At 40.4% G+C, this 24,509-nt stretch overlaps 2 protein-coding genes across 4 annotated transcripts in view; one reads left to right on the forward strand and one right to left on the reverse strand.

The window, feature by feature from the left end:
* The window catches only part of LOC126190684 (uncharacterized), a 38,526-nt gene extending 14,945 nt beyond the window's left edge, over window positions 1–23,581 (forward strand). The window contains exons 2-4 of one of the 2 annotated variants that reach the window (XR_007538271.1): window positions 5,832–6,041; window positions 20,761–21,085; window positions 23,185–23,581. Coding sequence is in view for 1 of the 2 variants with exons in the window: in XM_049931141.1 (XP_049787098.1) it covers window positions 5,841–6,041; window positions 23,185–23,463 (480 nt within the window). In the remaining variant the exon portion in view is untranslated. Of the gene's footprint in view, window positions 1–5,379; window positions 6,042–20,760; window positions 21,086–23,184 lie in introns of those variants that run through there. The other variant, XM_049931141.1, reaches the window with a different exon arrangement.
* The window catches only part of LOC126190685 (Sjoegren syndrome nuclear autoantigen 1 homolog), a 46,420-nt gene that overhangs the window by 19,102 nt on the left and 2,809 nt on the right, over window positions 1–24,509 (reverse strand). For both annotated transcript variants that reach the window (XM_049931142.1, XM_049931143.1), the window contains exon 2: window positions 3,294–3,493. In XM_049931142.1, the coding sequence (XP_049787099.1) occupies window positions 3,294–3,493 (200 nt within the window). The remainder of the gene's footprint in view (window positions 1–3,293; window positions 3,494–24,509) is intronic.

Consider the following 24,509-nt stretch of genomic DNA (forward strand, 5'->3'; position numbering starts at 1 on the left):
ATGCTGGAATCAGCCAAAAACTTGGGTGTTACACTTTGTGGGGATATGAAATGGAATGATCACATAGCTACTTAGCTGGGGTAAAGCAGGTGGTAGGCTTTGATTTCTTGGTAGAATAGTGGGGAAGTGCAATCAGTCTACAAATGAGATTGCTTACAAATCACTGGTGCGACCCATCCTAGAATAGTGCTCAAGTATGTGGGACCTATACCAAATAGGACTAGCAGGGGACATTGAACATATACAGAGAAGGGCGACACGAATTGTCACAGGTTTGTTTATTGTGTGGGAAAGTGTCACATAGATACTGAATGAACTGAATTAGTAGACTGTTGAAGTAAACTATCCTAAGAAAGTCTGTTAACAAGGGTTCAAAAATTGAATTTAATAGATGACACTAGGAATGTACTACAATCGCCTACGTATTGCTCAAAGAGAGATCATGAGAATAAGATTAGAACAATTACTGCACGCACAGAGGCAGTCAGTCAATCATTTTTCCTGCACTCCATATGTGAATGGAATGGGAAGAAACCCTAATTGCTGGAACTACGGGATGCACCGTCTGCCGTGCACCTCACGGGGATTTGCAGAGTATAGATATACAGGGTGGTCCATCTGAAGTTTCGGATGAGATCATCTCGAAAATTATACATTGGGTAAAAATAGTGGGTAAGACTAGTTCGTAATCTCAAAGGGGGACATCAAATGATACTACATTTGACCCCCAGCCCCCGCCCCCTTGGGTGGGGCGGGAGGGGGGACTTGTAAATCTTAAATGGAAACCCCCATTTTTTATTGCAGATTCGGATTCTCCATACAAAAGTAATCAAGATTTGTCTGAAACAATTTTTTAAAACCATTGACAGATGGCACTTAAATCGAGAAACATAAAATTGGGGAAGAACGCCGATTTATTTAGAATGATCTGAGACAGACACATCAAACCTATACAAAATGTGCACCAATGCTTTCATTATGCCAAATTGAGCTCTCTCTCTCTTTTTTTTTTCTTTCTTTTTTTACGAAATATATCCTACCCGCCACAGTTTTTGATGGATGGAGGCAGAATGGTATTAAAATCTCGTTAGGAACTCTTCACAATTGCATTATTCACCCAACTGTGGCGCTACCGTGGCCAAACTGCGAACTATGGCTCAGGTTGGTGCAGTGCTATCAGACGTCACTTCACTTTCAGATTGTGAACCATAAACATCATCTAACGAAAGTAAATTATTCTTTAGCAAAATATGGCTCACTATCCTCCTACAGAGGTTGTTGATATGATATTAATTTTAGGTGACTGCCATAACAATTATGCTGCAGCTGCGCAATTGTATGCGGATCATTTCCCAAACAGACGACATTCAAGCGAAAACATTATTTGAAAGTGCACTCAATGAGCTCGAAACGGACACATGCACCGTTCACCTCGTCATCGTGAATACAATGAAAATGACGCTCGTACCCTTACCGTTCTCGCCTGTGTTCAACTGGATCCCGAAATTAGTAGTCATGCAATTCAGAGACAAACTGGAATACCGAAATAAACTGTTTTGAGGATTTTTAAGGCACATAAATATCATGCGTATCATGTCACACTGACACAGGCATTAACGCCGAAAGATATGCAAATACACGTGCAACTCTGCCGATGGGCTTTGGAAACGATAAGAGGTGACAATGATTTTTTTAGGTATGAGGTGACAATGATTTTTTGAGATACATTATGTTTACTAATGAAGCCACCTTCAAAAACAAAGGCGAATTAAATCGTCATGATTGTCATTGGTCCCCTGTCAATCCACACTGGCACAGACCCGTTGACAATCAACACAAATGGTCGTTAATGGTCTGGTGTGGAATTTTAAACGGTTACTTGATAGGACCATATTTTTTTGACCAAAATGTTACTGGGGAAACTTATTATAACTTCTCCATGATGATTTGTTGGAGCTGATGGAAGATGTTGATTTAGAAACTAGGCAATGAATGTGGTTCCAACAGGACGGAGCAGCTCCCCATTATGCTAAACATATGCGGAACATTTTAAATTTATGGTACCCTGGTTGGTGGATAGGACGTGGCGGACCAATTCAGTGGCCTCCACATTCACCAGACCTAACATCTCTTGATTTTTTTCTTGTGGGGTTATTTAAAAATTATTGCTTATGAAAAACAGCCCACAACTCAAAACAATATGGAGCAAGTGCAGCCATATCACGGGATATGCTGCTCAAAACTGTGGACAACTTTCACAGATGATTAATTTTATGCAGTGAAGCAAATGGGGATAATTTTGAACAATTTCTTCATGGCTAATTTCATTAATTAAGCACCCCAAATTGTGAGAGGCAAGGGGATTCAAACTAATGAAGCACCCCAAAATGTGAGAGGCAAGGGGACTCACACTAATGAAGCACTCCATGGCAACATGAGTCTACTATACGTCCATGTCGTCATTCCTGGGTAATGCTAAAAGTAGGATACAGTACATTTTGTACAAAAACAGCTTAATTTTGCATAACGAAAGAACTGGTGCACATTTTTTATCGATTTGATGTGTCTTTCTTGGATAATTCTAAGTAAATCAGAGTTCTTCCCCAATTTTACTTTTTTCTCGATTTCAGTGTCTTCTGTCAATGATTTAAAAAATGTTTCAGACAAAACTTGATTACTTTTTTATGGAGAATCTGAATCTGCAATAAAAAATGAGTGTTTCTATTTAAGATTTAAAAGTTGCCCCCCACCCCACCCACAGGTGTGAGGGCTAGAGGTCATGTGTAGTATCATTTTATGTCCCCCTTTGGGCTTATGAACTTGTCTTACCCACCATTTTTACCCGATGTATAGTTTGTGAGATAATCTCATCCGAAACTTCAGGTGGACCACCCTGTAGATGTAGATGGAGCTGTAGATGCAAGAGGTGTGGGTTCGTAGAATTCCACATACTTCTGATGTTACTCAAGTTCTCTCTCTTTTTCTGACAAGTATCACATATAGCCAAATTTAATTTAAAATGAAACATCGCTTGTGAAATAAATAAATAGAAATAAACCCGACGCCAACAATTATAGTATCTGAGTGATGAGTCACTAACGTGTTGCAGCCTATATGTGCGATGCTTGATTTTATCAGTATCTTATCTGTAGATTTTAATCTATTTAATGCACGCTGCACTGTTTGTAAGATTTTACTTACATTGAATTTCTGGCCCACCACAAAAATTCTGAACTGTACCTACAAAATTAAATATACGGAAATTATGAGAATTTACAAAAACTGTCACTTACTTTAACATATGCACCTTCCGTTTCACTTATTGTTTTGTCAAGTGCATTTCTCTTTGCTATTTTGTCATCTAGCACTTGATTTATTCGTGAAAGATCAGAAGATAACTTCTTTATTTCTTTTTCTTTTAAACACTTTTCCTCTTCTGCCTTGTCTATTTGTAACTGGAGCTCCCCTCTAGTTCTCTTCAATTCTTCTAAGCCTTTACAAACATACAGGTACTGAAATTTTTTGTATCTATAATATTAGCATTGTTTTATAATTTTAATGAGTAATCTTCAATAATTTTGCAGCTTGTTATACTGGCAATAGCCTAAAATATTTGTAACAGGTTAAAAATACCATTTTCATCTCTTAGTTACAACCATCTTCTCTAAAACCGCTTATGCATCTCTCTGCCTTCATATGAAAAATTACTGTATAAAGAAAACTGATTAAATACTGGCACATAAATAAATACTGGTACACACCAATCATCAGTTTCATGAGAATCCAATACTTAAAACACAGTCTGAAAAAGAGTGACTGATCAAGAAATCACATAATTTGGATTCCTTTTTATGAAATTACTCATGTCATATCTCTCTTTGTAACAAACATCACATATGCTGATGAAGGAGGTGGAGGTGGTGGAGAACCAAAAGAAAACAGAACGTTTCATGAAAAAAATTATGATAAGTTAGCAATGTTTCAAGAATAAGATGAATCAACATCTACGTATGTACTCACCCAATATAGTGTTTTGTGACTTTCTCCTGTTGTCATAGATAGGAGATCATTGAAAGGTAAATGAAAGTCGAATTGCAGTAGTAGCTGAAAGCTGTATTACATAGTGCCTTTTACAAACATGTTTTTGAAGTCAAAGAACTGCTGACATGTGTAACGTTTAGCAGCAATCTATCAAAGTGGATTGAAAGTAATGCTGCACATCACTTGTTAGACTAACCCTGACCTTGGCAATACAAGTATGAGGTAATGAGAAAAAGGCAGGAAAGAAAGATCAGCAGCAGTCCTCCCAATTAAAAGGCCAATGTCCTCCCACTGTGCCACCTTGCTCAGTCATAAGATGATGGTGGGGTAATGTTTGATAAGGCCAACTACATGAGGAGCAACAATCTTCTTTTTTTTTTTTTTTTCCACCACTGATGCCATATGGAGCATGCTGTTATGAATGACAACAGGAGTTATCTGCTTCTCTTGACAAAGCAGCTCCATATTTCACATGGTAAAGTGTATGATACTGTGCATGGATGGTACACTTTTCAAATGTCAATGTATGTTCAAAGTTGAAAACAATGACAAATGGCTAAAAACAGCAGAGGTTAACCTAGGCTATTACATGGGATTTTATTGAGACTTTCTGAAAGGGGGCAATGACTGTTAATAGTCCTGAGCATACCATTAAGCACTATATTAATACAAATTACCTACAGAAGGATGGAAACCAAGGAGAAGCTGACCTGGTGGAGGAACTGTTTAAGTTCCTGAGAAGTGTAGGAACACCTGGATAAATACTGGGACGATGACTATGCTAGAATATAGCTTGGAGCATGGCAAACCCACATTTACAGTATTTGTAGATTTAGTAAAAGATTTTGAATACTGACTATAACAAGGTGATCAGGAATAAAATGTAAAGAGTAAAAAGTTATCAACAACTTGTGCAGGAACCAGACATTGTAGTTTTAAGAGTCCACTGACATGCAATGAAAACAGAAGTGTAATGAGTCATATAGAGTTGTAACCTGTCCCCCATGTTAGTCAATCCGTGCATTAAGCAAATTGTAAAACAAACTGAGGAGAAATTTGGAAAGGGAATTATGGTTCAAGAAGAAGATATAAAAACTTTAAAGTTTGCCGATAATGTAATTCTATCAGAGATTATGTGGATAGTATCTTGGAAACTTGTTATAAAATTAATAGAAATACAAAAAACAAGAGCGGTGGAGTGTATCAGAACTAAATCGGGTGATGCTGAGGGTATTAGATTAAGCAACGAGATGTTGAGATTAGTAGGTGATTTTTGCTATTCGGGCAGCAAAATAATTGATGATGTCAGAAGCAGAGAGAATATGTACGAAATGTAGACTGGGAATAAAATAAAATAAAAAAATGCTTTCCTGAAAAAGAGAAATACATTGTCACTGAACACAAATTTAAGTGTTAGGAAGCCATTTGTGGAAGTTAGTGAGCTCTTTTTTGTGTAACCTTATGTGGATATGGATAATACACAGTAAAGACAAACAGAGAACAGATGATTTTTAACCCTATAATAACAAGGTGGGGTAAAAAATTACCCCCGTCAATATAATTTTTTATCCTATGTTGGTACCACTGGCTTCTCAGACGGGAGTCACTATTTACCTTTCCAGTCAGTATTGTTGTTCACGTTGAGGAGGCTGTAATCTCTCAGGCTTTATTTTCCATGCTCCTTTAACAGGTAAAGTGTGAAATTTTGCATTCAGGGTAAAAAATCACCCTACCTTGTTATTTATGTTAATTTTTTTTGTTTATAAAATAGGTGGTACTTTCTTTTGCAGGCGTAGAAAATGTCTTCTCATGAACTGTTAAGAACTCCAGAGGAAATAATAAGAGAATTTGAACGTCAAGAGGCTGAAAACGTGTATTACAGTGAATCAGACGAAGATGTGAGTGAATCTGAAGACAGTCATATCACAGACGACCATGAGGATGACGAATTCAATGTACCGCCATTTGAGGTTGATTCATCAGATGAAGGAGATAGCCAAGTAAGGAAAATTTTATATGTCAGAAATGGGCATTGTTGGAACACACATCCCTTCCACAAAAAAAGCGTCGAGAGTGTCAGCAAAGAATATAGGGTACATGCACTAGGCAAACGTCTCCCCTGAAATTATTTGAACTGTTGTTTACTAGTGACATCGTTCCACTAACAGTTACATACACAAACCAAAAAATTGCAAATTCAAGGGAAAAATTCACATCACCGCAGTGGTATACTGGAGATACCAACCAAAACGAAATAAAAGCTTTATTTGGTATACTTTTTATGAGTGGAACTCTAAAAATGCGCATCTGAATTGTACTGATGCATGGTCTGTAGTATACGGGTCCCCATTTTTCTGAGGAGTTATGACGAAAAACCGATTCGAGTTTTTGATCAATAATCTAAGATTTGATGAACAACATACCAGACTGCACAGAAGAAAGGTAGAAAAGTTCGCTGCAATTCGTGATTTATGGTGTATGTTTGTCAAACATAGTCAAGAATTGTACACTCCCTCTGCCCTCCTAACCATTGACGAGACACTCTTTAGCTTCCGAGACAGATGCCCATTCAAAATGTATCTGCCAAGCAAGCCGGAAGAAATAATTTGATTATGTGACATGAAGATATATTATTTTTATGCAGGAATTCCATATTCGGGGAAAGAGACTAGGGACAAGTGTGTTTCAGTTCCTACATATTATGTGATGAAATTATGTGAAACTGTATATGGAACCAATCGGAACATTACAATGGACAACTGGTTTGCTTCTTGTGAAGTAGCTGACAAACTGGCTGACAAAAAGTTAACAATAGTTGGCACCTTACGCAAGAATAAACCAGAAATACCTGAATCCCTGCTTCAAACCAAGAATAGGCCAGTTTCTTCATCTGTAATCATTTACAGGAGGGAAAAAATGTTGGAGTCATACAGTCCAAAGAAAAATAAAAACGTTATTCTTTTGTCAACGATCTATGAGATAGGTGAAATAGATGAGAAGACAAAGAAATCGATCATAGTACTTTTCTACAATGATAACAAAGGGGGAGTCGATGTATTTGATTTACTATGCCACAACAAGACCACAGCACGAAAAACCAGGTGCTGGACAATGCGATACATGTATGGGTTTTTAGATGCATCAGGAATAAATGGCTATGTCTTGTATAAGGATAATGGCGGCACAAACAGCCAAAGCAATTTTCTCATTGGCATTCGGGCTGGTTGAAGCAGAAATGAAGGACAGAATTACAAGAAAAAATTTACCCAAAGAGCTTCGCATAACTATGGAACAGATTTTGATGCATTTTGGGAGCGATATTCCAAGATCAGCAGCACAACCAGAAACGAACTAAAAAAAAAAAAAGTGGACGATGCTTTCTTTGCAGTCGAAAAGACAACCGGAAAAGTTCCTTTGAATGCTATGTCTGTTCGAAACCAGTGTGCAAGAACCATCGGAAAAATATTTGTCAAAGTTGCCGTAACAGTTTATTTTGAAAATGTTTGTTATATTCAAAATATCATCAAATTTTGAAAATAATTTATAAAATCTGTTTCCTTTCACATGAGGAACTATTTTTTGTAGTTGTTAGCTTTATACTTTTTTCCAATTTACATGTTAGTTCCTTCAATGATTCTTATGCATTTTGATTTATTCTATTGTGTTTTGCAATGTTGTAACACAAAGGGTAACTGAATGCAATAGATAAGTGCAGTGTCATATTTCTGTATATGACAACCATGATACAATAAAATGCATTGATATTATAGTTACGATTTGCTTTTTCGTATTATAAAACTTAACTATAATTTGTAATAAATGTTTCATACTATGTGATTATTACTTTATGTTATTCCAGAACCTCTTTTGTGAAACAAATAATTCAGAAAAACGTGGGGTACATTTTTACCCTACCTTGTCATTTATGTGTCGGGATTAGCACCTTATTACTCTAGGGTTAACAATGGTGTTACAGAAGAATGTTGAAGATTAGATGGGTAGACTGAGTAACTAAAGAACCTGGAAGAACGTATGACGGGATCAGTGGCACCAGCAGAGACGGCTGGGCCAGCTGCAGGGTATTCACGGAGGAGGTGGCAGTGGGTGTGGAGGAGGGCAGTCAGGGACAGTGTCATGAGAGCTGGTGGCAATAATCAGTGATAGCTGGCAGGAGACCACATGGATGGCCTCAGAGGTGGTTGCAACAATGGCAACTGGTGGGCCGGCTGCAACAGGGCCAGTGAGCGAGAAAGCGTTGATATCGACAGAGCTGGTGAGGACAGGAGAGTCGGGCATACCAGGGCTTGTTGTGATAGGAGGGCCGGCGATGAGGGTCGGCCGCAGCAGGGCTGACAAGGAAAGGAATGACATCCAAAGACCTCACGTGCAAGGGCTGGGGCAGTACCAGAGGGCTGCATGGCAAGGGGGCCTGTTGCAGACAAGCTAGCAAAGTGTGGGCCGGCAGCGTTGGGACCTGAAGAGGCGCAGGATCTGGTGATGAGAACAACAGAGCAGGCAGCATCAGGGAATGAGGCACGGGGTCAGCAGGCATTGGTATAGGAGGCACTGGAGCAGATGGCACTGAAGCTGGTGGAACATGCGGCACAGGAGCCAGAACAGCCTGTGGTGCAGAAGCTGGTGGGGCCTGTGGCACAGGAACTGGTGGAACTGTGAAAGCTGCAGGAGTGATAATTCCAGCCTGGAAGAAACCATGCCAAACGAGCAAGTGAGACGAGGGATGAAAACACAAAGGAGGGCCCAAGACTGACAGCGAACGAGAAGAGGATGGGCACAGTGAAACAGTGCAAGCAAAAACACCAGAAGAAAGAATAGGGTATACCAGCACAAGACAGAAATAAGGCAAAACAGGAAAGAAGAAGGCATATGGTCATGGAACATAAGGGGTGTGGGGTACATGTACAAAATCAAGGATGCTAATTAAACAGACAACAGCAGCTTGTAGAAATCAGAATGAGGGCCAGAACCACGAAAATACTGTGTCGAGGGTACACAAATGCTGAGAAGAAAAAAATGAAATGACACAATTTCAGTTTTTATGTATACAGATTGAACTGGTGAGTGAAAATTTGTACGAAGGCTGGGAATCAAACCTGGGTCTCGTGCTTACTAGGCAGGGGCATTAGCCACTAAGCCACGTCAGCAAATCATTCATACAACTGCACAAATAACCCTGGCAGGCCTCCCTCCTCAATCCAAATACATAAAATCATATCTGTACGAGACCAATAAAGTTTCTGAAATTGTGTCATTTCATTTTTATAAGTACCTGCACCTGCTGGATCCCCCATTTACGTTTGATGCCGAGATGCTATTCCAGAACAAGGAGAGCCTCAGCAATTCTGTCTGTGTGTAAGGGGGAATTTAAAGTAGACTGGGGTGGCAGTGAGAATTTGGATCAAGGAAGGAGGCATTCCAGGGTAATCGGTGCAGTTGTATGAACTGCTGTGCCAAGGTGGTTTAGTTGTTAACGCACCTGTCAAGAACGCAGCAGACCCAGGTTGGTACTAATTTTCACTTGACGCTTCAGTCTATACAGAATGATTCAGGAAGATACGCAAATATTTTAATATGTTATTCTACAAGTAAAACTAAAGAAAAAAGTTCATATAAACATTGATCCGCAAATGTTTAGTTACGGACTTATGGCCAATAAAATATTTTGCTTGAAATTTAGCAACTTCGCTAATATGAAGCCACCACAAAACTGTATGAGGTTAAAGTAAAGCACAATTTCCATTTATTTTGGTGTTATTGCTCTGGTGAATCTAATAAAACATGTCCCAGAACATCTAATAAAACGTCCCAGAACATCCAGAGGGGCAAAAAAGTAATTTCGTAAAAATTTTAATTTATTAACTACTCTCTTTACTGTTGTGTTTGTGAATATCTTAATTACTCTGCAACTCTAACAGGTTGTCTACAAAACTTTCAAGTCCAGGAACATTAGGTACTCCTGTACCACCTCGTACAATGGCTACAGTAAGCCAACCATTACCATGTGAAAATGTATCATTCATGTCTATACTAAAATTAAGTCTACAACCACAGAAAACACATGGTCCGTCGACAAGTGCAGTGGCAGCAACAGTCTTGACTTGTGTGCGATTCTTCTTCTCAGCAGCTGTTGTTGAAAATTCGATGTTCTCGATGGTTTTATAAATTGTTTGCTTAGAACGACGACGGTAGCGTCTGTAGGGCATCGTGGCGGCTTTCAATGCAGTTGCCTGTGCAGCAGCAGCAGCGCGAGTGATCCACTGCGCGGAGCTCGCTTATATAGGGAGCGGGGACTTAGAAAATTTCTCGGACTTAGAATATTTCACAGTGCCAGCAGCGCGTTATCCCGGACGGGAGCACTAGGCCATACTAGAGTGCTCCCGTCCGCTGCTGGCGCGCCGCCACGATTGCGTCAGCCAGAGTTATCAGCGTGGGGTCAAAGGTCAAGCGCTCAGAGTGATGACGTAACATGCTGTTGCCTCCTTGAGCCCCTGTACCATACAGAAGGATCCGTCGACGTTCTAAGCAAACAATTTATAAAACCATCGAGAACATCGAATTTTCAACAACAGCTGCTGAGAAGAAGAATCGCACACAAGTCAAGACTGTTGCTGCCACTGCACTTGTCGACGGACCATGTGTTTTCTGTGGTTGTAGACTTAATTTTAGTATAGACATGAATGATACATTTTCACATGGTAATGGTTGGCTTACTGTAGCCATTGTACGAGGTGGTACAGGAGTACCTAATGTTCCTGGACTTGAAAGCTTTGTAGATAGAGACATTATTGCATATCGTACCTATCATATAGCTGAACTTGCAAATAAAGACTTTGGTAAATCAGCATATATGTCAACTTCACCTTTGTCATTGTATACACGTAGTAAGAGAAAAATATCTGTAAACGAGTCTGTATTCATTTGGGTTAAAGGTAAAGGAGTATGTGAGTATGTAAAGTTTGTTGGAGATTGTACTTTGTATTTTCATAAATAAAGTGATCTGTAGCGTAGCTGAGAACCGGACAAGGGTACATCACGAACCGGGGGCTCAAGGAGGCAACAGCATGTTACGTCATCTCTCTCATCTCGTCAGTCAACAGCCGTATTGTGTGAATGTAGGTGATATCCCCAACTGCTTATACAGAATTCGTCAAGATGTACAGGAGGGCACCAAACACACTATTGTAATTATCTTCTATTTTGCGATGAACACTGTTCATTTGAACAATTGCCCTGTCGAGCATCAATGATTGAAAATGTTGTGTTGCCAGAAGAGCCAACACCGTGTTACTAGAGGAGGCCGAAATGCACGCGTTTTAGCTCACACAGGCTGACGTGAGGAGGGAAGAACTATACTGACGTGAGGTCTGGAACATGACAAGGAATGAGAATTCAGAAAGCGGACATAATTAGTTTGATACTTAACTTAAATCCATTAATGATGAACGTCGCTTGAAGGTACATGATTCACAATATCATTATCAATAGTAACTGAATATGGCGCCTTGCTAGGTCGTAGCAAATGACGTAGCTGAAGACTATGCTAAACTGTTGTCTCGGCAAATGAGAGCGTATGTAGACAGTGAACCATCGCTAGCGAAGTCGGCTGTACAACTGGGGCAAGTGCTAGGGAGTCTCTCTAGACTAGACCTGCCGTGTGGCGGCGCTCGGTCTGCAATCACTGATAGTGGCGACACGCGGGTCCGACGTATACTAACGGATCGCGGCCGATTTAAAGGCTACCACCTAGCAAGTGTGGTGTCTGGGGGTGACACCACAGAAAACATTCAGAGTATGTTAACTCACTCACTTCTTTGTCTTCACAGTTAAAGAGTTATTTTTATGACAGTTGTAGCTGAACCTCAATATTTTAAGTCTTTTATATGCTTTTTATAGTTTCAATTTTTGTCATCATGCAGTGTAAATAACTGAGAATTTTCTTCCAATGTCTTTATTATTTCTAGTTTGTACATATCATCAATTGGGAGTAACAAACTGGATGAGTCATATCTGTTTTCAGAGTTTAATGCTAGCACATTTGTGCAAAACCAGTTCATATCTTCTACGAAAACATAATTTACTGTTTTCTCTGTTAATGTGTATTTGATTTGCTTGTCAACAGTACTTACAAATTCACATTCAGAAAGGATTAATTCTGCATGCTGATCACAATAAAAGGACAGATAATTAACACAGGCCAAAAACAGTAATGGGCCAATGTTCCAACATTGTGGAACCCACACTGTAATTACTCTCCATGCAGATTGTGTGGTGTCTTCCTGCGAATCACTTCAACATCCTATTCTATCTGCTTGACTCATGTTTCTTAAAGAACTAGTCCAGGCATGTACTGAACCACATATTCCACTTTCTCAAAAATCTCTACCAAAATTTTAAGATTAGTGGAATCAAATTCCTGCAATAAGTTGCAGAAGATCCCAACTGGTAACTTTTTATTTTACAGTCAGGAATATACAAATAGTGGATGAGAAAATCCAGAGAGGAGGTATACAATTTGTCACGAGTTTGTGTTGCTCAACAATTTGTAGAGTCAGACACAACAATGTAGTTTTCCCTCATAGAATGTAAAAGCACATATTGAAAACAAGTAAAAAGCAAATCTCATCTCATGTGCATTTTGTGCGACAGTTGTAACAGCAAAATTAGAGAAATCTGGCAGTCTACAGTGGTATACCAATATTCATCCTCCACACCAACTCTGTCTTCTTGCTTTCATTTCTTAAAAAATGGTTGATTGCCATATCATTTCAAAACATCCCTGGTTCTTTCTTGTCCAACCACTCACATCTCATTCTATGCTGAACAGCTTCCTTGAGATTTTGTGTGTGTGTGTGAGCGCGCGCGCTTTTTTTCTCCCCAAATACCAACAGTTTCTAAACACCTGCTTTTATGGTACTAAGTGTCTATGGTTGCTTGTGACACCACTAGAACTAATATTGGTTTTGCCGCGTACTGTGTGGTGTCGCCATATCTTTCATGCTGAAATGTTCTGGGTAAATTAATAATCTAGTACCTCCAGTTTTAAGTTGTTAAAACAGCTTCCCCACTTTTCAAATTTTGCTGCCTTAACCAAATTCTGATATCCTGGTTGCATTGGGGCTCTCTGTGCTGCTCCTCTGGATAGTTCCATCACTTTCATCTTCTCAGCTTTGATTTTAAGACCGACTGTGCTTGCATTTTGGGCTAGACCCCCAAAATGTCGTCTCAGCGTCCAAGGCTGTAAGTCATCAGCAGGTGCTAACAAATATGTTCTCCCATTTAGATTGGTACCTTTCTCATTGCTGTCCACTTCTCGGATGACTTTCTCGAGTACTATGTTAAACAGCATCGATGAGATAGGATTATCTTGTCACAAAATTACTGCAGAATGATGAGTGAAATACAGGGTGTACATAAAGTCTGGGAACACTTTCAATTATTTATTGCATAAGAACTAAACATTGTACAGATGTCATACATATTGAATTTTGAAGAGAAACGCTGAAAGTTGGTTTTTTTTTTTTTTTTTTTTTTTTTTTTTTTTTTTTTTTTTTTTTTACAAAATTCGATGTGCGAACCATGAGTGACCCGGAAGATGTCAATACGGTAACTGAATTCTTGCCATACCCGTTTCAGCATGGCATCGTCGACTGTGGCAGTCGCTTCCCGGAGCTCTGTTACGTCACGTGGCGGTACATACACCAGATCTTTAATGTGTCGCCACAGAAAAAAGTCACACAGAGTGCGATCTGATTGGGGAGGCCATTTCATTAAACAGCTGTCCCCCTCTGGAGCACAGCTGATCCATCGATGCGGCAGTTCCGTATTCAGGTACCCACGAACTTCACGATGAAAATGCGGTGGAGCCCCATCCTGCTGAAAGAAGAACGGAGAGTCTGATTGCATTTGAGGCATCAGCCATTACTACAACATGTCCAAGTAGGAATATCCAGCGACAGTGCTCTTGGTGAAGAAGAATGGCCCGTACAGTTTTCTGTGACAAGGCACAAAAAACATTTACCTTTGGGGAAACATGCTCAAATTCAATGCATTCATGTGGATGCTTTGTACCCCAGATTCGACAGCTGTAGCACACTTGTTTTTGTCGAACTCCAACACACATAAAGCTCACTCCACACCTGAACTCGGCATGTTTGTGACTAGCGCTGACTATTGGCAAATTACCAGACTACACTGCGGCGGCATACACAAAAAAAATTTTCAGGGTTTCTCTTCAAAATTACACATTTATGATATCTGTACAATGTCTGGTTCTTGTGCAATAAATAATTGAAAGTGTTCCCGGACTTTATGTACACCCTGTATATTGACACAAGCAGCAAATGGTAACATAAGCAGTTTAGTAAAATGCTGCATGATAAGGTTTCTAAAGCACACAATTTTATTAAGATTGTGGAAATATTTTTAATTTAAAGGAATTAATCATTTTACCCTATACAAAGCACATGTCACAAGTAAGAACTGTGGGCCTAACTGGGATACAAAACTGGAATTCTTATCCTTTTGTTGGAGTATGCTACCAATTAAATCATACAAGCACACCCGATGTGGCCCTCCAGTTTTCCCTGGCATAACTGAGGACAAAATAATTCACAAGTGTTTGGCTGGATCTGTGTGTCCAATAGTCACAGTAATTGATCACATCACCAATATCAAGTCTGCTGAGGAACTGACCAACATGTGGTGGGATAGGTGAGGGGATGGTGGTGGTGGTGGTGGTGGTGGTGGTGGTGGTGGTGGTGGTGGGGGGGGGGGGGAGGTGTCATCTATACAGGGTGTTACAAAAAGGTACGGCCAGACTTCCAGGAAACATTCCTCACACACAAAGAAAGAAAATGTTATGTGGACATGTGTCCGGAAACTCTTACTTTCCATGTTAGAGCTCATTTTATTACTTCTCTTCAAATCACATTAATCATGGAATGGAAACACACAGCAACAGAACGTACCAGCGTGACTTAAAACACTTTGTTACAGGAAATGTTCAAAATGTCCTCCGTTAGCGAGGATACATACATCCACCCTCCGTTGCATGGAATCCCTGATGCGCAGATTTAGCCCTGGAGAATGGCGTATTGTACCACAGCCGTCCACAATACGAGCATGAAGAGTCTCTACATTTGGTACCGGGGTTGCGTAAACAAGAGCTTTCAAATGCCCCCATAAAGGAAAGTCAAGAGGGTTGAAGTCAGGAGAGCGTGGAGGCCATGGAATTGGTCCGCCTCTACCAATCCATCGGTCACTGAATCTATTGTTGAAAAGCGTACGAACACTTCAACTGAAATGTCCAGGAGCTCCATCGTGCATGAACCACGTGATGTGTTGTACTTGTAAAGGCACATGTTGTAGCAGCACAGGTAGAGTATCCCATATGAAATCATGATAACGTGCTCCATTGAGTGTAGGTGGAAGAACATGGGGCCCAATCAAGACATCAGCAACAATGCCTGCCCAAACGTTCACAGAAAATCTGTGTTGATGACGTGATTGCACAATTGCGTGCGGATTCTCGTCAGCCCACACATGTTGATTGTGAAAATTTACAATTTGATCACGTTGGAATGAAGCCTCATCCATAAAGAGAACATTTGCACTGAAATGAGGATTGACACATTGTTGGATGAACCATTCGCAGAAGTGTACCCGTGGAGGCCAATCAGCTGTTGATAGTGCCTGCACACGCTGTACATGGTACGGAAACAACTGGTTCTCCCGTAGCCCTCTCCATATAGTGACGTGGTCAACGTTACCTTGTACAGCAGCAACTTCTCTGACGCTGACATTAGGGTTATCGTCAACTGCACGAAGAATTGCCTCGTCCATTGCAGGTGTCCTCGTCGTTCTAGGTCTTCCCCAGTCACGAGTCATAGGCTGGAATGTTCCGTGCTCCCTAAGACGCCGATCAATTGCTTCGAACATCTTCCTGTCGGGACACCTTCGTTCTGGAAATCTGCCTCGATACAAACGTACTGCACCACGGCTATTGCCCGGTGCTAATCCATACATCAAATGGGCATCTGCCAACTCCGCATTTGAAAACATTGCACTGACTGCAGAAACACATTCGTGATGAACACTAACCTGTTGATGCTACGTACTGATGTGCTTGATGCTAGTACTGTAGAGCAATGAGTCGCATCTTAACACAAGCACTGAAGTCAACATTACCTTCCTTCAATTGGGCCTACTGGCGGTGAATCGAGGAAGTACAGTACATACTGACGAAACTAAAATGAGCTCTAACATGGAAATTAAGCGTTTCCGGACACATGACCATATAATATCTTTTCTTTATTTGTGTGTGAGGAATGTTCCCTGAAAGTTTGGCCGTACCTTTTTGTAACACCCTGTATATCTCTGCCGTTCAGTCCTACTGCTTATTGCACCATCCTTGATTCATGTCAGAGGCCCCTCATGCTCTGCCTGCCCACCCTCGATGTCACTTTGTCACAGATGCAGTGTCTTGTTCCTCTCCTTAATCAATATACAGGTTCTCATTCCATACTAAGGTTGTAGTCACAGTCACAGAAGATCAGCTGGTCCCCTACTCGTATCTCAATGGATTATTTAGTGACACAGTTCCAGTATTTTGATGTGTGTGACAGAATCTTAGTGGAGATGATAGCAATGTGTACGCAACTATCACTGCACGGCAGGTTGAAATGCACTGTATCCAAAAACACTACATTTTGCAACTCAGAATGCCGTAGTTGGACGACTTTTTTTTGCTTTGTGATAATGGTGCTGTAACAGTCACAAACATATGGCTCACAATTTTAGACAAACAGTTGGTAACAGGTAGGTTTTTTTAAATTAAAATACAGAACGTGGGTACGTTTGAACATTTTATTTCAGTTGTTCCAATGTGGTACATGTACCTTTGTGAACTTATCATTTCTGAGAATGCAATGCTTGTTACAGTGTGATTACCTGTAAATACCACATTAATGCAATAAATGCTCAAAATGACGTCCGTCAACCTCAATGTATTTGGCAATATGTATAACAACATTCCTCTCAACAGCGTGTAGTTTGCCTTCCGTAATGTTCGCACATGCATTGACAATGCTCAGGCATTGTCAGTGGATCACGATAGCAAGTATCCTTCAACTTTCCCCACAGAAATAAATCCGGGGACGTCAGATCCGGTGAACGTGCGGGCCATGGTATGGTGCTTCGACGACCAATCCACCTGTCATGAAATATGCTATTCAATACCGCTTCATCAGCACGCGAGCTATGTGCCGGACATCCAAATTGTAGGAAGTACATAGCCATTCTGTCATGCAGTGACACATCTTGTAGTAACGTCGCTAGAACATTACGTAATAAATCAACATACATTGCACCATTTAGATTGCCATCGATAAAATGGGGCCAATTATCATTCCTCCCATAATGCCGCACAATACATTAACCCGCCAAGGCCGTTGATGTTCCACTTATTGCAGCCAATGTGGATTTTCCGTTCCCCAATAGCGCATATTATGCCGGTTTACGTTACCACGGTTGGTGAATGACGCTTCGGAGCTAAACAGAACGCATGCAAAAAATCTGTCAGTGTCCCATAATTTCTCTTGTGCCCAGTGGCAGAAATGTACATGACGTTCAAAGTCGTCGCCATGCAATTCCTGGTGCACAGAAATATGGTACGGGTGCACTCGATGTTGATGTAGCATTCTCAACACTGAAGTTTTTGAGATTCCCGATTCTGACGCAATTTGTCTGCTACTGAAGTGCGGATTAGCCGTGACAGCAGCTAAAACACCTATTTGGGCATCATCATTTGTTGCAGGTAGTGGTTGATGTTTCACATGTGGCTGAACACTTCCTGTTTCTTTAAATAATGTAACTATCCGGCGAATGGTCCAGACACTTGGATGATGTCATCCAGGATACCGAGCAGCAGACATAGCACACGCCCGTTGGCCATTTTGATCGCAATAGTCATACAACAACACGATATCGACCTTTTCCGCAATTGGTAAATGGTCCATGTTAACACAGGTAATGTATCAGGAAGCAAATACCGTCCGCACTGACGGAATGTTATGTGATACCACATACTTACATGTTTGTGACTATTACAGCGCCATCTATCACAAAGTGAAAAAAGTGGTCCAACTAAAACATTCATATTTCTTTATGTACAACACGAATATGTAATAAAAATGGGGGTTTCTATTTAAAAACATGCAGTTGATATCCGCTTGACATATAGCAGTGCCATCTAGCGGGCCGACCATAGCACCATCTGGTTTCCCTCTTCAAGCTAGACGAGTTTTGTTCTTTGTAGTTTTTTCGTTTGATGCTTATTTCGTGAGATATTTGGCCCGGTCACTATCAATGGGCCACCCTGTATATGTACGCAGAATGAAGCAACAAATGAAAATTTGTACCCAAGTCTTGGATTTGAATCCGGGTATCCTGAGCACAGGCGACATGCTAACGATTATGCCACTGCGGCACAGTGCTTTGCACAAGTGCATGGACTACTCTAGCACACCTCCCTCCTCAGTCCAAATTCCCATTCATGTCTCAGCCCACTTGGTGTTCAAGTTTAGAGGAAATACCAGGTGGACAGAGTGTGAACGGGAATTCATATTGAGGACAGAGTGCTAGGATAGTCCGCCCAATTGTGCCAAGCCACTGTGCCAGGGTGGCGTAGCGGTTAGCACATCTGCCTAGTGAGCAAGTGACCCTGGTTCGAGCCCTGGCCTTGCTACAAACTTCTGTTGCTTCATTATGCATACGTATATGTAATTATTTTATTTTGCAATTTCCCGTATGATGCAATTCAGCACACCCATCATTAGATCTATATTCATTGACACAAAAAAATGCAGTACCCCAGTTTCTTAAAAAAATGTTTACTGTAATTCTTTTATTTTGAATTCCAGTCACTTTTATGACACTAATCTAGTTTTTTATGATAAAACATTGTGGCACTATTATGAAAAATAGAGCTGCTACTCCAAATATTGTGGAGACACTGAGTTGCAGATAGGTTCAACAAAAAGACTGTCAGAAAGTGAGCTTTCGGCCAACAAGGCCTTTGCTGAAAATAAAAACACACACACGACCACAGTCTGTGGCAGCTGATGCCAGAGTCTATGGTCATATGTGTGAGCTGCATTTGTGTGAGTGTGTGCATATATGTTGTCTATTTTCGACAAAGCTCGCTTTCTGTCTGTCTTCTTGTTGTGCCCATCTACAATTCAGCATCTCTGCTATATGGTGATCAGCAACTATCCTTTTCACACCACTGTTTCATTCCATCCTGGAATTTCCATTTTTTGATAAAACATTGTGGTACAGTCCCATCAAGGAGTCTGAGATGTGGAAACAACAAGAATGGATTCGCATTTCAAGCAAATTTTCAGGAAGTTTGTGAAGCTAAAGCACCTGCGTTTTGGTTTTCTACACTTCACTACTTCTTCAAAAGCATCTGTCACCTCCTCCAGCACCAATCAAGGCATCCAACCTTTCAGGCATGCTCCTGATTAATGCTCGAAAGTCCTCTAGAGGAATCACCCATCCCATTCTTTCAAGAGGGCCTCCCATAGGGTCTCTGGAAACTGCTGATGGCAGCCTCTTCTCCCAGCTGACCACATAAATGCTCAACAGGATTCAAAACACAGTTTTCGGCAGTCTTCACTTCATCCCAGAACTCTTGCAACATGCAGGTATGTATTGTCATACATTAGTGTAAAACCATTTCCAATAAATGGATCAAAAGGCAAAATATTCTTCAAATGGACACCTTCACATACCAATATACTGCAAGGCTCCCACATTCCACAAAGACCAAATCCATCTTTAAGTCATACTGATTCCTGCCCACACCATCATAGAAACTCCCTGGAAAGGCATCCTGTGTGAGAATGTACAAGGGCAATACCTTTCCCCGGGCCTTATTCAGACCGTTTCTCTATCAACAGGTATCACAGGCCAAATTGAGACTCATAATCGAGAAACAACTGCTCCCATTGCTGTACTTGACAGCTGCTACTCTCCCTTGAGAAACATAACTGAGCTGTGGGATTCTCTCTCATGAGCTCTGGGTGTGTAGCTTGTCTTCTGGATTGAAGACTGGCTTCTTCCAGTCTTCTTTGGATGGTTCTCTCACTAACATTGATCCCTTAAATTTGGAGTCCATTTCGCACTTCAGCGGCAGTGATGTGATGGTGGTGGAGAACTTGAAGTTGTAGGAAGTGGTCATCTCTTGCCAATGTTGCTCTTCTCAAGCCTGATCATAATTTCCTTGCATAACCATCAGTGTCCCTGTCGCTTCTTATGGTTCTCGAAATTGTGGAAAGTGTAGTTCTCAACACTTCTGCAATGTAACACAGTGTGACCATCACAATTATTTATGCCAGAAAACTGATTACAATAATTAAATAAAGATCCTACAGACACATGAGCTGGATAGGGGAACAATAAAAGATACAGCAATAAAAGCTATAAGACCAAAAAAACCATTAATGTCTCACATCCACTGATGTGTTTTTCAGGTTGTGTGAGGAAAAAAACAAAGACTAGTGCAATAAAAAATTTCTGCTTCATTGCTTGCCGGAAAAGCAATGCCAATAACATATCAATAATATACCCACTCTAAAAATATAGCATAAAGTGCTTCTTTGATTATGTACATAATTACATGCCATTTATTATGTGTTGCAGTCATGTACAGACAAAAAGGAAGGAGAACAATGTACAAAGCTGGCTAGCAACTGCCACTGTGAGATGAACACACAACAATAATGGAGCTACATAAAAAATATAGAATTGATAATTTTGTCAAAGTGCTCCACGCAGTGTCAAATTGAATATATGACAAATAACTGAGATGATAACAAATGGCCTCCTGGCAGTCCTACAGTCACATTATGGGTAGCAAACCAGATGGACATTAACAAATGTCATTAATGACAAGCTCAAGTGACACAAAAATATTTGATGATTATGAAAAACAAGATATTACATCTCCATTCTCCACAGTACAAAGGTTCGTTGTGTGTGTGTGTTTTTAACACAGTATCCTACAACAATCACATCTGGTTCTTTTATTGTAATAATGAATGTCTCTATCCATTACAGTTATTTCTTCACTCTCAGTCACAAACGTAACTGTCTTAAGAAAATACAATAGGAACTCCACAGTTGAGAGTATTGTATGTTGATTTTACTGTTAGTACCTTACCTTCACTCTTATAATACAGTTTAGCACTTTGTATTCTACATCAGAAATTTAGTGCGATTCCTCCTATACTCTAAGTTCCTAATTTGGATAAAAATACTAAATGATGCAGAGATCAAATGTCTTAAGCAAATGTAGAAAAGTCCCAAAGACTTACTTTCTTTTATCCAGTTTAGCGGTTCATGGAAAAAAAATTGTATACTGCAGACTGCATTTTTTTGGAAGCTGTGCTACGAGTCGTTTAGGAGATAGTTACTGAAGCAAGATTCCATTTGATTTGGAATTACTCTTTCAAGTAATTATTTATGTCACTGGTTGCTCCCTTCTTATAGACTGGTTTATCTCAGTAATGTAGACAATATGTCATTCCAGGAATTAGATTTAGAGTTTTGAGATTATTTTTGTTTTCTCATATTGTTCAACAATTCTTACAAAACATGAGTAAATCATTCTAACCGAGTTTATTTCCAGGTCTGATTCATAAATTCTTCACTTTATCCATGAATGTAAGTTAGGTTTTATTGTTGTTGGTGACAAATTTATATTTATATGGTTATAGCACTGTAACAAGTCACAGTACCTAAAATAATTTACATTATGGCTTAAAGAGATATGTTGTGACTGTCATACGGAGTTACCCTTAAGGATAATATCTGTAATTAATACACTATGCGATCAAAAGTATCTGGACACCTGGATGAAACTAACTTACAAGTTGTGGCGCCCTCCATTGGTAATGCTGGAATTCAGTATGCTGTTGGCCCACCCTTAGCCTTGATGACAGCTTCCTTTCTAGCAGGCATATGTTCAGTCAGGTGCTGGAAGGTTTCTCGGGGAATGGCAGCCCATTCTTCATGGAGTGCTGCACTGAGGAGAGGTATCGATGTCAGTCGGTGAGGCCTGGCACGAAGTCAGCATTCCAAAACATCCCAAAGGTGTTCTATAGGATTCAGGTCAGGACTCTCTACAGGCCGTCCATTACACGGATGTTATCGTCATGTAACCACTCTGCCACAGGCCGTGCATTATGAATAGGTGCTCAATTGTATTGAAAGAAGCAGTCGCCATTCCCGAATTGATCTTCAACAGTGGGAAGTAAGAAGGTGCTTAAATCATCAATGTACTGTGATGGTGCCATTCAAAACAGGGGGTGCAAGCCCCCTCCATGAAAAACACGACCACATCATTACACCACCAACTCTGAATTTTACTGTTGGCACTACATATGGTGGCAGATGACGTTCACTGGGCATTCGCCATACCCACACTTTACCATCGGATCGGCACATTGTGTACCATGATTCTTCACCCCACACAACATTTTTCCTGTGTTCAATTGTCCAATGTTTACACTCCTTACACCAATCAAAGCGTTGTTTGGCATTTACTGGTGTGATGTGTGGCTTATGAGCAGCCGCTCAACCATGAAATCCAAGTTTTCTCACCTCACATCTAACTGTCCTAGTACTTGCAGTGGATGCTGATGTAGTTTGGAATTCCTGTGTGAAGATGTCTGCCTATTACACATTACAACCCTCTTCAACTGTCAGCGGTCTCTGTCAGTCAACAGACGAGGTCGGCCTGTATGCTTTTGTGCTGACGTGTCCCTTCATGTTTCCACTTCACTACCACATCGGAAACAGTGGACCTAGGGATATTTAGAAGTGTGGAAATCTCATAACTACAGTGGAAACCTTTTCACATGAATCACTTTAATACATATGACAGCTCCATCAATGCATCGACATTTTATACCTTGTGTATGCGATACTGCAGCCTTCTGTATATGTGCACATCACTATCTCATGACTTGTCACCTCAGCGTATAATGAACTATGCATTTTTAAGCAAAGAAATTATGAGTAAACTACCTTTATTTCACACTGAGCCAATGGTTCATGTTACAGTTGATGAATAAGGCATGGCTGTGTGCACAGTGCGGCTGCCTCGAGTCGACTAAACATGCTGCTGCCTCACGAGCGTCAAGGGCCCCCACAGGCCCCCTCCAGGGGTCCCCAGCGGATGTGCCTCGTGATAACAGCGCCAGCGCGCCCCGATTGCGCAACCGCAACTTGATTTTCCAGCAACACGGGCCTAGTAATACTAGGGCCCGTGTCACGCGGCTGCCTCGCTCAGCGGCTAAGTCCGCTTCAAGGTCACCCGCCTTATGCGGCTATGTACATTAACTGCACACAGACATGTATGTTCTGTCTTTGTTATTGTTAATGTTGGCATACAATGTTCTGATAAATCTTGATACAGAAATAGTTTATGGATAACTGAAAAAAACAAAAAAAAGCAAAAGGGAGAAAATTAAAAGCATGTGCACTATTTCCTGAATTCAGACACATGTGACGTGTGTAAACAATCTTTAGAAGAAGAAATTTGGAGGTGGGTACAAAAACAATTTCATTTATTTGAAAACTTATCTAGGGATAATATGTAATACTAACCCCAAATGAAATAAAACTTAACAGCAAACAAAAATAAACCCTTCCACCTAATTTTTCAGTAATGGAAGGAAATGATCATATGAAATTACTGGCCAGGAGATCCCATCTGGGTTCATTCAGCCGCCTGGTGCAAGTCCTATTTGACACTACTTCAGCAACTTGTGCATCGGTAAAGATGAGACGAAATTATCAGGAAAACACACAGTCAGTTTCCAAGTGAAGAAAATCACAGACCTGGCTGGGAATCAAACCCAGGACCCTGTAATCTAGAGGCAGCAATGCTAGCCACTACACCAAAAGCTTTTGCAGCAATATTTGATGTATCATATTGCTGCTATACCACAATGAACTTTCTTGAGTAATTCAATTTTCCCCTATTGTAACACATTTCAAGTGTGTTTCTATTTTTACTAATTTCCCTAAGTCTGTACTTTAAAACTGGGTGAAATTTATAGAAAATGATCTCTCTGGCAACAAAATTTAATAATGCACATACTTCTCTTATATTTCCAGCATTTTCAGAGTAGCTACGTTATATTTGTGAACGCTTTTTGGCTTAGAACAAACCTGTTACCTTCAAGTGTCCTGAAAAAATATACTGTGTTTCTTGGAAAACAGTCTGAGGCAGCTTGGGAATTACCTGAACAAAGCCAATGAATAAATGAAGGCAAAGACCTCTCCTTCTTCCCTTATAGTGTGGAACACAAGCATGTGAACTAAACTTTTATATTTGTGATGTATCATAGATCATAATTTCATACATTGTTTCAGAGCTAATA

This window comes from Schistocerca cancellata, chromosome 6 (genome assembly GCF_023864275.1).
Source record: "Schistocerca cancellata isolate TAMUIC-IGC-003103 chromosome 6, iqSchCanc2.1, whole genome shotgun sequence".
Lineage (NCBI taxonomy): Eukaryota > Metazoa > Arthropoda > Insecta > Orthoptera > Acrididae > Schistocerca > Schistocerca cancellata.